General features: G+C 42.2%; 1 protein-coding gene across 6 annotated transcripts in view; it reads right to left on the reverse strand.

Moving 5' to 3' along the window:
* Positions 1-12,359, reverse strand: part of DAB1 (DAB adaptor protein 1) — a 282,989-nt gene that overhangs the window by 141,082 nt on the left and 129,548 nt on the right. For all 6 annotated transcript variants that reach the window (XM_024756252.1, XM_024756249.1, XM_024756247.1 and 3 more), the window contains exon 2: positions 7,241-7,380. In XM_024756252.1, the coding sequence (XP_024612020.1) occupies positions 7,241-7,380 (140 nt within the window). The remainder of the gene's footprint in view (positions 1-7,240; positions 7,381-12,359) is intronic.

Consider the following 12,359-nt stretch of genomic DNA (forward strand, 5'->3'; position numbering starts at 1 on the left):
TTTTTTTGCGGTACGCGGGCCTCTCCCGTTGCGGAGCACAGGCTCCGGACGCGCAGGCTCAGCGGCCACGGCTCAGGGGCCCAGCCGCTCCGCGGCATGTGGGATCTTCCCGGACGGGGGCACGAACCCATGTCCCCTGCATCGGCAGGCAGGCTCTCAACCGCTGCGCCACCAGAAAAGTCTAAAATAATCATGATTTCATACTTCCCAAAGTCCTTTGTGCTGTTCTGAGAACAACATGCTCTCAACCTCAGTCTCAGCAAATAGAGTGAGAGCTATGACCACAAAGCACAAGGAAAGGGCATTCTCCTGAGGCTGTGTGATTATCCTCCCTTTGGGTACTGGAAATAGTCTGCGGAATGGAAACATCTGGATTATACTCCTGGCTGTGATCTTGGACAAATGACTTAACCCTCAACTCTACTTTCTCAAGTGTAAATACTTCTCTCGCATGTTTGAGAGAATTAAATGAAAACTTATGGAAAAGTACCTAGCACAACACCTGGTACACTGTAGGGATGCCATAAAAATTAATTTCTTCTAGTAAATGAATGACTGTCTCTTAGCGTTCGAGGTCCAGCTCCTGTTTGGTACCTAGCAGTAGGAAATTCACTCCCTCAGGAGCCTCCCATTCATTCTCAAGCACCTCTGACATGTGGATGTACAAAATGTTGAAATCAGAGAAAACCTTCAAACTAATCAGTCCAAATTTCTCTACCAACAGATGAGAAAACTGATGTCTGAAAGGCTGGGTGGACAGCCCCAAGATGGTACAGAGAGCTGGTGAAAAAGCTGAGACCACAGGTCCACTCTCAAGACTCTTGGTGCAGGGGTCAGTTATTATTCCTTTACGTGTGTCTTCTTTCTAGCGACCCCAGATCTCTTTCCGGTAATCCTACCCAGTGTTCCTCTCTTGACCCTTCAGGGATAGTACTCACTGACATAAGATTCCTCCTCCAATGACTGCCCTCTAAATAGTTAAAGAGAGTGACTCACCCCCAAAGCGAAGTCTCCTGTCTCTTTAACCCTTCCTCTTGTTCAAAGGTTTCTAGATTCCTCAGCGTGCTGTGTGCTTTCCCATAAATTCACTCAGGGATGGTTTTAAGGACATGGGAGAAGGGTCAAAGTATGTCTTTGCAATCCCAGGGATAGTTCTTATTTCTCTTCAATGTCACCTGATCAAAGATACAGCCTCTGACCCCTCCACTCTCCACACCAAGCTGCATCCCATTCTTTCCCCCTGCATCTTTTTTCCTCGTCGTACCCACTGGCATATTGTATGTTCATTTGTTGACTGTCTGCCTTTGCCCAACAGAACAAAAGCTCAACGGGGCACAGAACTTTGTTTTATTCATTCTACGTGCCCAGTGTCGAGAACGGAGCCTGGAATAAAAAAAGCACTCAAAAAAGTGAAGTGACTTTCCCCTCACTTGGGTAATGAACAAGCCAGGCTTTGAACCTATGAAAACTTGATTTGAAATCTGTGTTCCTGGCTGGATTTGGAGTAAAATAACTGATGCTGCCATTCCTACACAGCCCAACCTTCAACTTCACTATCCAGGCTTATGCAAAAGAGAGAACAAGAAGTAGCGCCATAATGGAAGCTTCATAATGGAAGCCCCCATAATGGGGCTTCATAATGGAAGCCCCATTATAAATAGAAGCATTGGAAGGACTGTGTCAAAGGGAAGGGAGCCTCTCTTTCTTGTTTAAGTCCTCCCAACATGAAGACATAACAGCTTGTGGTGGGGAGAGGCTTGCACCTTTGGTCAAGAAGAGTAGCTTTTTGTTTTTTTGCGCAACGCGGGCCTCTCACTGTTGTGGCCTCTCCCGTTGCGGAGCACAGGCTTCGGACGTGCAGGCTCAGCGGCCATGGCTCACGGGCCTAGCCGCTTCACGGCATGTGGAATCTTCCTGGACCGGGGCACGAACCCGTGTCCCCTGCATCGGCAGGCGGGCTCTCAACCGCTGCGCCACCAGGGAAGCCCCAAGAAGAGTAGCTTTAATGTCCCCATCTCCAAGATGGTCCTAACAACCCCTAGCTCTTAGAATTACCACAACATCAAATTGTGCTAATTCCCAGCACATAGTGATGCTGACCAAGTGGCTATCAAAGAACTCCCTGGCAGAAGGTGGCTGCAGGTAAAGAGGGATGGAAGGAGCCAGCGTGCATGTTTCAGGAGCACTTCTGCTTGGGGCTGCTGAAGGTACAGCTTCCCAGGACAAATGCAAGAGAGAAGGATGATCCACATGGTGTGATCCTTGGGGAAATAAAACTCCAGTTTCATCAGGCATGTTGAGAGACAGGACCCTGAGTTAAGCCCTGAAAAACTGCATGAAGTCCAAGCAAGCCTGCCACCAGACAGCACACGGCAGGGGCTCACCTCCCCACAGATGATTCAGTGCTGTTATGTAGAACTGACAAAGGGCCAAGGGACAGGGCTGGCTGGGGAATCGGAAGATATGGATGTAGGTGTCTTTTGGGGTTTCTGTGCCTAATATTAGCCACCTGACCTACAAAGTCACTGCTGGCCCCCTGGAAATGAAGGAGTCAGATGTTTTCTTGGGTACCTACCAAATGGTAGGAGTTCTCTTATACGTCATGTAATTCAGCCCATCCCACATTCCTGGGAAGGAAAAATTATCTCCCTTATTTTACAAATGACCAAACATAAGATCGGGGGGCCAAGTGAACACCCCAAAACCTCAAGGAACTAAGAAGACATATAGAGGGAATTCAAACAGTGACCTTTCGAATTCCAGTGTTAGGCGTGCTTCTATTATAACCCTCTGGAAGGGCTCTTTGGGGAGGCATGGATGAAAAAAAGGTGGAACCACCAGCTTCCAAACTCACTAGTGAAGGAGAACTCTAAAATGAGAATACTTCCTAAGAGTGAAGCATGCACATACCGCACCTAGCATGGGGTGCAGCGTGCAAGGAGAGCTCAGCAAATGACTGTGACCATCACCTCTAATAGTAATACTGATTCTGTGAAGCAATGCCATGTGCTGGGCACTGTATGGAGTGACTGATGCAGGTGTCCCTAAGGGAGTCACACAGAGGCAGCATCTTGCTGGAGGATTTTATACACAGGGAAGGGGTCAGGCACGCCAGGCAGGGTTGATAGCCTGCCCTGTCCAGCTCAGGGGTTGCCGTGAGAATCCAATAAGACGATGCACAGGAAAGGACTCTGAGAAACCTCACCCAGCAGGGTGTATGCACACGATGGGATGACTGTGATCTCCAGGGAACACGTCAAGCAGGTGTGCAATCTGAATAGCTGAAAACCTAGAATGCTATTCCAGAAAGCTCCATGAACTAAACCTGGTCTCCAATCTCAGCCCTACTGGTTATCAGTTGTAGATCTTTGGGGGAAAACTCATCCTAAGTTTCACTTTTCTGAGGTAAGAAGGAGAATACAAACATCCTCCTCCACCCTGCTTTGTGCCCAGAGACTGGCCCCCGTGGTCTGCATTGCCTGGTCCTCTGAGCTTCCTGCCCTCTGCATGCCACCCAGGAAGGCATAGACGGGAGACCAGAGGGTGGAAGGAGAGAGGTCAGGGTATTTCATCCAGCCTCCTTCCCATCCTTGTTCTACAATCTCGCTTGGCGAGGGAAGGGACTTTGTCTGCAATCTCGCCCTCCCTGGGTACCAGTAAATAGATCTCATCCTGAGATGGTAACAGCTTCCCACTGTTTTTAGTTCCAGTGCCTCACCAGCTCTTGTTTGCTACCTTAACCTTGCCTAACCTTTGTATGTCGCTCCTGCATTAAAGTATCCTCAACTGACCTAGTCGGGCTGGGTGTTTCTTACAGGACCCTGACTAATAGATTTACTTAGGGCTCTGTAATCAGCCCATCTCTCCCATAGCTTCAACCACCACCATTTTGCCCGATACCTCTGAAAGTTGACTGCTTTGGAAGTCAATGATGTGGGGCTATGTAGCTTACTGGTAGGAGCTTAAACTCTAGTTGGGGAACCAGGATAGATTCAACGCAGATACAAAACAGAATAGAAAGAAGCACTAAACTATATCTTATCAAACACTGGGCATCTGGAGATACAGGCTTGAATTCTGGGCTTATCCCAGATGAAATGAAGGTTCTGGGGCAAATCCTATAACTTCCGTGAGCCTCAGATTTCTTATTTACAAAGAAGGGAAGCTAACAGCTACCTCATAAGAGCGAAAGAGATAATATATGTAAAAGTGCGTTGTTGACTAAATTAAAATACAATGACAATGAGGCTTCGCTGGTGGACAGGCAATGGCTCATCCATACTCACATCATGAATCCCCTCTTAAATCTCTATAATCCAAGAGAAAACTCTCTAAAACAGGAAGAGGCACCAGCTTCAGAAAGCCTAGCAAAGAAAAACAGATTAAAAAAAAATTTTTCTCCTATGGCCTGACATGAACAAGTGGGCCTTTTGCAAGGCTAACAGGCGTTTTGTACTTCTTTGTCTTTCCTTCCTGGGCAAGTGGCCAAATGGAGAATCGATCGTTTATGTTTCTGTGTTTCTTAAAGAAACACTACGGGGAGCAGAAATGTCAACATTCTGCTCTGCAACTTGCAGATAACGAAAGACAATTGTCTGGGAACCAAGAACCGTCAACAAGTTCAGAGCATTTGACAGGAGCGTGTTATGGTTGGACCAACTCTCCAGGGCTTTGGGGACCTCACAGTTATAAGGGGTGACAACAGATGGGGTACTTCACTGCAGGTAACACCCCCCCCCCACCACCACCACACACACACGCCAAGGTCGGCAATCCTGGCCAGGCCTGGTACAGCTAGCCTGGCCCAGTGTTAATCCTGAGGGAGAACTTCAGGGCACACAGGCCAACTCCTGTCTCACATACGCTGAGACCTCCATGCTTCTATGAAGGCAGCTGTCAGTGAGGTGCTCTGTGACCCATGCCTGGTGAACGCTATCTACCAGGATGCTACGGGAAGACGCACCAGCCTCTTTCTTGTTCTCAGCAGACTTGTGGCTCTGGGTGAGAACCAGGCCACTGGAGAGTTTCTTGATGTCTTTCAATTAATATTTGTCAAAAGCAAATCTCCATTTGCCTGGCCTCATACTCAGTAAGGAGCAACTTCAGCAAGAATCAAGATGCAGGCCTTTATCCCCATTCTTGACTAGGGTCTCCTTGGCTCAGTCTTTCTGGGTTCTCTCTCTGCAATCTACGCGCTGGTAGAGAGGTTGCGTTCTGGTCTGATCTCATGCGTGAATCTGGGGCAGAGCAGGGGTAAGGGTGGGTGAACATGGAACGCTGAAGTTATCCAACTACCCCACAAAACAAGTGGAATGGCCTATCTCTTTCAAGGATGCCCTGTGGCTGTGTGTCTACGTCACATCCTCCAGAGCAGCATTTATCAGTCATGAAGCTGGAATTTAGAATTCTTCCTGTTGGACTCCTTTGTGTATTCATCACTCAGACTTGAACTTGGCAGAAGAAGGGGGCTCATTACTGGACTGTCCTAAAATCTTATAACATTGCTTAATTATTATTTTATTTTTATTTATTATTTTAATATTTATTTATTTGGTTGCATCAGGTCTTAGTTGCAGCATGCACGTGGGATCTAGTTCCCTGACCGGGGATCAAACCCAGGCCCCCTGCATTGGGAGCGTGGAGTCTTATCCACTGCACCACCAGGGAAGTCCCGCTTAATTCTTTTTTATAAAAGGATACATTAACCTCTTCCAAGGAGACAATCTGTGAACTCATGATTTTAATGTCTTCTATACTTTTTTCTAGTATGCCTTGTAGTAGATTCATAACTATTAAAATAAAGTTTGCTGTGTAACAGCTAAAAGAAAAAAAAAGAAAGTAATGATACACAGTTTAGAAAATTAAGAGTTTTTAAAAAGAATGATTCCTACAGCTATACTACAGGGAGTCTTAGCATCTAATATACATGTTAAACAGTTGAGAAAATGTGTACAGTATAAAAAAAATTAATACCTGTGCTTTATTAAGCATCTATCAAAGAAAAGGCAATGCAGAGGGTGTTTTATAGATACTGTCTCATTTAATATTAGTAGGCACTTGGCCAGCCTTCTTTTCTTTTTTCTTTCCTTTTCTTTTCTTCCCTTTTTCTTACATTAAAAAAAATTACATTGACCAAGTTGTATCCTCAGGGACTATTAGAAGATAAGAAAAAATGCTCATGATATATTATTAGGGAGAAAGAAAACAAGATATGAAACTATAAATAGTAATTCCAATTACACTACATATATGTGTATGATTCATATACATATACACAAATGTATATAAAAATACAAAGAGAGAGTGTTAGTTACACACAAAAATGCCGATACTGATTTTTCTTTTTGTGGTGGGACTGTGGGTAAGTTTAATTTTCCCTCATACTTTTCTGTACTTTCAAAATTTTTACAATGAGCATTTTTTGAATTCTATAATCAGGAAAATAATTAAATTATAGGTCTTAAATGCATAAGATAGCTTGTAAACTTCTTGTTAAATCATCTGTTTTTCTAATATTTTATATTACTTTTTTAAAAAAGAGACACAGACTACACGGAGACCAGAATCTGGGAACAAACAATGTTCAATTTTGTATGTTTTTAAAGGCTATTTAATAACATAATTGTCTTATTTTGCATATTAAAATTCTTCTCAATTTCTTTCTTAGTTTTCTCAATGAAAAGCCTTCTTTAAAGCATTTAAAATCATGAATCTCTTCGTGATACCACCAAATGTCAATGTCTAGTTACATATCACTTTTTATAACATTTTCCCTTTAAAGTGTGTGGGGGACATTAATAGAAATTTCAAGAATGAATAAAATCAGCTTTTTTATTAATATATCATCTTTTACCATATTCATCATATGGTGAAATATATAAAATTTATTCAGAAATCAAGTAGAAAATTTATAAAATCTGAGTGACAGCACAATTTGATGATTTTGTACTTTTATTTTTGCAGGCGTCGCACAGTGAAGACACAATTGAATAACACGTGATACGCTCAAAAACTGTACAACAGGGGCTAGCAAAATACCTCCACGTAGGAGATGCTCAACAAACATTTGCTAAATGACTGACACGTCCTCCCAATAAATAAATGCAGTGAGTCATCAGTGCACCAAGTAATATACCAGTATATGAATAAAAAAATATGTCTACCAGAATGACTATAATCATTCCTTCCTCTCGGTCATAATCAAACCCACACTATTTAAATGAAAATGCTTGCGCAGTACCTTGAGTTTCATCATGGAGTCTTGGCATAACTTGTCTCCCCGAGCTGCGGAAACCTCATCAATCCCGATCAGTTTGGCCTTGTACCGGACCCCTTCACCTTTAAACCTCTTTATCAAAGTGGCTTCACTGCGATCCTGACCTAGAAAGAGAGAAATGCAGGATTCAGATAGGTAGGTGTTCAGGCCCCACTGGCTTTAACTATCCACAGCTCCGAGACTGGTTCTCTGGTTCACCTACATGCTATGAAAGTCAAATCATTAGACCACGGACAACAGAATGGTAAGACTCCTGTATGCAAATTCTGGCTCTATCCTTTTAAATCCTCAGGCAGATTACACAGTTCTCTCTGAGACTCCATTTTCTCAGGCAGAAAAAAAAAAAAAAAAAAAGAGTTAAAAATAACCAATCCCAAAGGGGCATTAAGATAAATAAACATGATGACACGTATAAAGTAGCCAATACGGATTTTGATACACACTAGGTCATCAACAAACGATCATCACCCACTAGGAGTTTATGTCTGACATTCTTGTTAGAATAGTATTAACCCTGAGCCTCTCCGGCATTTCCAGCATTTAATATGACTTTGGCCCGGGTCCAAGACCCTCCTTACACCCAATTCCATGGGCTGTTTTACAGTGAGACTCCAGAGTAATTGCTTTGTATCAAGCAGTGACTCGGGGGCAATTATCAAAAAATGATTTTACAATGTCTCTTCTGTTAACTCATGCGTGTACAGAAAGAGGCTTCCATACTTCTTGGTACGGTGTGCCCACACCTCATAACAGTTTTCTCAATCATTATTAGCATAATATTTTGCTGAGACACATCAACCAGAAGTTCAAACACATCCACATAAAATGAAGACAATAAAGTTACTGTGAACTGAGCACATGTTTCTTGTGAGATGTTTCATAAACTTTACCCCCTCTTCACAACAACTCAACCATAGTCATTTCCCAGATGACAAAGATGAAGGTCACAGAGTTCAAATAGCTTGTCCACGTTCATATAGTTAGAAAAAAAAAAAAAAGAATAAATAGGAATTCAAATCTCTAACTTTGGCAAACTCCCATCAAAGCAATCACAGGTTGGGGCATTGCTTATGTGGTTCTTAAAACCTGGAATGCCCTAAGGCTTCTGATATTCACCTCCTGGAAGATCATTAACTTCAACTTCTGATACCTCCTCTATCATGCCTTCTTTCATCAGTCTGACACTTAGATATGAGGACACTGGAGATAATTCAGCCCATTTCTTCTCTCCACATGATGGACAAACTGAGGCCTTTCCATTATGTGGGGCTGAGAATTATTTGAGGACACACTTAAAATAGAAAAAAACCCAACAGCAATAGCTAACCATCATATAATGCTTTCCTACTGACGAAACATGGCTTGCATTTCATTCATTTATTCATTCATCCCTTACTGAGCATCGCTTCTGTGCCAGATGCTATTACTCACTGGCAACAGATGAATGAGACAAAGTCTATGCCCCTAGAGGCTCAAGTTTTTGATGACTGCAAACAAAAATGTGTAGTGCACCATGCTAGATGTGTAAGAAGGTATAAGCTTTAGAGCCAGACATCCTCATTTCAAATCACGGCTCTCTCACTTGTAAGCCAACTAAACTATCTGCCAAGCCTCTGTTTCCTTAACTGTTGAATGAAGATTAAATATCTACTTTAGGAGTTATTATGAATAGTAACTTAAATAAGATAGTATGTGCAAAGCATGGATTCACATGGTAAGTTTTCTATAAATGGTAGTTGTTGCCCCTGTTATCAGCTCAGTAAAAGAAGCACGTAGAAGATACAAAGCTGAGCACAGGAAAACACAAAAGAAGGACGTCTGCATAGTTAGGCCTAGAACTGTCGTCCCCAAATCCCATTTGGTATTTTTTCTACCGCATCCTTGCGGACTTTTAGCATATTAAACTTCTTGAATTACTTTCCATAAAGCAAATATAACACATGGATGATTCGTCTGAATGTGTAATCAATGTAAAAATTAAGTCTCCGGGATCAGTGAGGGCAGATGTCAGAGACTAAGGCTAACAACAAAGAGAAGAACATTTGCCTGATATACCCTATACGTACAGACATCGAGCTGTGGGCACCGCAGGTCACCTCTCCCTGCATTATTATGCAATATTTGGTAGGAGTGGCCTATGGTTTGATCTATTTCTTGGGAAGGTTATCTTACTCTACCTTATTCTATCGCAAATACCATCTCTGCCTCTTCAATTCCTGACACCATGTCAGTCATTAATAGCACCCCTTTCACTATTTGGAACTTCCTCCAAAGTTTAAGTATAACAACAATACCAGGTAGGATTTATCATGTCCTGTACAAAGCTCATTATATGCACCAACTTGTTTAGCCCTGGAAATAATCCTAGAGGTAGGTACTATTACTTAGGTTTTATAGACAAGGATCTATATCGAAGGTTTGAGAGGCCAAGGAATTTGTCCAAACTCACTGAGTGGGACCTGAACCCAGATCTGCCTGATGCCAAAGCCCAGGCTTATGGTTTGCTTGTGTTCTGTGTCTTCAAGCCTTGTGTTCTGTGTCTTCAAGATGCTTCTCATCTATTCGACTTCCCTGTGAAGCCCCATCTAAACTTCTACCAAAACTCACCTGGCCCAAATCTGTTGACATTTAATACACTGGCAGCATTAAAACTCCATTGGAGAGATGGCTTGAAAATGCAAGAAACAGCTTCCAGCCTCCAGGTCATGTCCGAAAAATGTCCATAAGTCAGATACAAAGACAGCGTTAAGAAACATTTGTCAGGGCACAGAGCTCTGTTGAGGAACATGCTTCATAAGAGGAAGCAGAGCCAGATCAGGTGAACGAGGGCAGAGATTAATAAGAAAATATGAGATCATTTAGAGGAAAGTAGAGAGCCCAATTTAGATTAGGACCCAGGGCCAAGCTAATTTGTATGAAGGGCACTTATGCAGTAGATAATCCGGTTTCTCATTAAACGCTCCACCATTAAAAGGGTAATTTTTCATGAGCACATCTTGAGCAAGGTCTCAAATATATAAGTTAAGAAATAAAGAACAGAGATCAGAGCCATAACACTGTTCCTTCAGAGGCACATACGACTTGAGAGTGTGAGGGAGAGTGTCAATCTTCATGCATCCTAAGTTATCATGAATCCCCAGCCTATTTTGCTGAAAGCACCACTGACCCTCTGCTTCAGGATGGACAGGAGAAAGGTCACGTATTTAAGGAAAATCATCTATTATCGAGCATTTGCGATACCGGTCATTGTGCCAAGAGTTTTACATGCAATCTCTTATTTAACCCTCACATCTGCTCTTGAGTTAGTCTCTGTCATGAGCCCTATTTTTATAGAAAATGACACCAGTGCCAAAAGCCAAGGGCATCACCTGAATTTTTTTAGATAACAGCTTTATTGAGATTTAATTCCCATACCATTCAATTCCCTCTTTTAAAGTGTACAATTCAGTGGTTTTAGTACATTCATAGAGTTATACAACCATCACTGCTAGCTAATTTCATAACATTTTCATCAACCCAGAAAGAAACCCTGTACACATTAGTAGTTATTCCCCATCTTCCCCAAGCCCACCAGCCCTCGGCAACCACTAATCTACTTTCTGTCTCTATAGACTTGCCTGTTCTGGAGGCAAACTACATTTCATATAAATGGGATCATACAATAGGTGGTCCTTTGTGACTGGCTTCTTTCACTTAGCATCACATTTTCAAGATCATTCCATTTAATAGCATGTATCAGTACTTCGTCTTTTTCTTTCTGAATAATATTCCATTGTATGGATATACCGTAACAGCCGATGGACATTTAAACAGTTTCTATTTCTTTGCCATTAAGAATAGTGCTACAATGAACATTTCTGTACCAGTTTTCACATAGCCATATTTCTTCAATTCTCTTAGGATTACACCTAGAAGAGAAATTGCTGGGTCATACGGTAACTCTGTTTAACTTTTTGAAGAACTGTCAAGCTGTTTTTCCAAAGTGGCTCCAACAGTTTAGAATCCCACAAGCAAAGTATGAGGGTTCCAGTTTCTCCACCACCTGTTCTTGCTACATTTTTTTTTTTTTTTTTTTTTTAGTGAGTGCTCACTGTAAGTTCTAAGGTGCTAAAGATACAGCAGTGACCAAAATATATAAATATCCCTCTAGTCGTGGAGCTTACATTCTAGTGGAAAAGTCAATAGATTATTATTGCAGTCATTTTCTAATCCTAGTTTAATGAAGAATCACCTGTTTAAAACACACACACACACACACATCCCACACAGACACAAAAAACCACATTCCTAAATCCCACCCATTGAGATTCTGAGCCTAGTGGGAGGGACACAGTAGACTGAGTTGATTCAGACATTCGTAATTCTGTAAGCTCACCAGGAACAGCAAGTGTTCGAACAGCAACCTTTTTATGTAGAAAACTTCTTTGGAGGTGCTATTTCTCAAACTGGGTCCTCAGAATGAGAATTTCAAAACAAAGTTTTGATTTGGGGTTTTCAAATTGATAATAATATTTTAAACATGTTACCAGTTCACAAAGGATAAAAATCAGTAATAATAAAAGACATGACGCGGCAAAGGTGTTTTCATAGAGTTTTCTTTGTTTTCTTAAAAGCCCAAGACTTTCTTTTTAAATGTTTCCAAGGGATCTCCTTAAGGGGGAGAAACACTCTTCAGTTGCCTTTGTGGCTGGCTGGGTATACATGCCTGGGAGACAGGGAGGGCCTGAGGGGCACCACCTCATTAGTGCTTTCCTACTCACATCAGAGGAAAGGAGCCTAAGCGGAATGGTTTGAAGATTTCTGCCCTGGTGCACTGGCTTTACTAGGTTCCATAAACAAGCAACAGTGATGAAACAATCACTATAAGGGATGCTTTGTCAGGAATCTTAATCCAAAACTCTCCAAGTAATCTGAGAACTCAATTTTCAATATACCACTGACTGGAATTCCAAAGGAGGAAGATACAGGGTTTATGACTGGAAACCACACCCCATGGAAGAAAAGCAGTAACTGGCTGGGAAGTAAGGAGGCCTGGATTCAAGCGTGGTCTCTGTTCCTATACCTTCACCTATGTGATCATGTG

This window comes from Neophocaena asiaeorientalis, unplaced genomic scaffold (genome assembly GCF_003031525.2).
Source record: "Neophocaena asiaeorientalis asiaeorientalis breed wild unplaced genomic scaffold, Neophocaena_asiaeorientalis_V1.1 scaffold205, whole genome shotgun sequence".
Classification (NCBI taxonomy): Eukaryota; Metazoa; Chordata; class Mammalia; order Artiodactyla; family Phocoenidae; genus Neophocaena; species Neophocaena asiaeorientalis.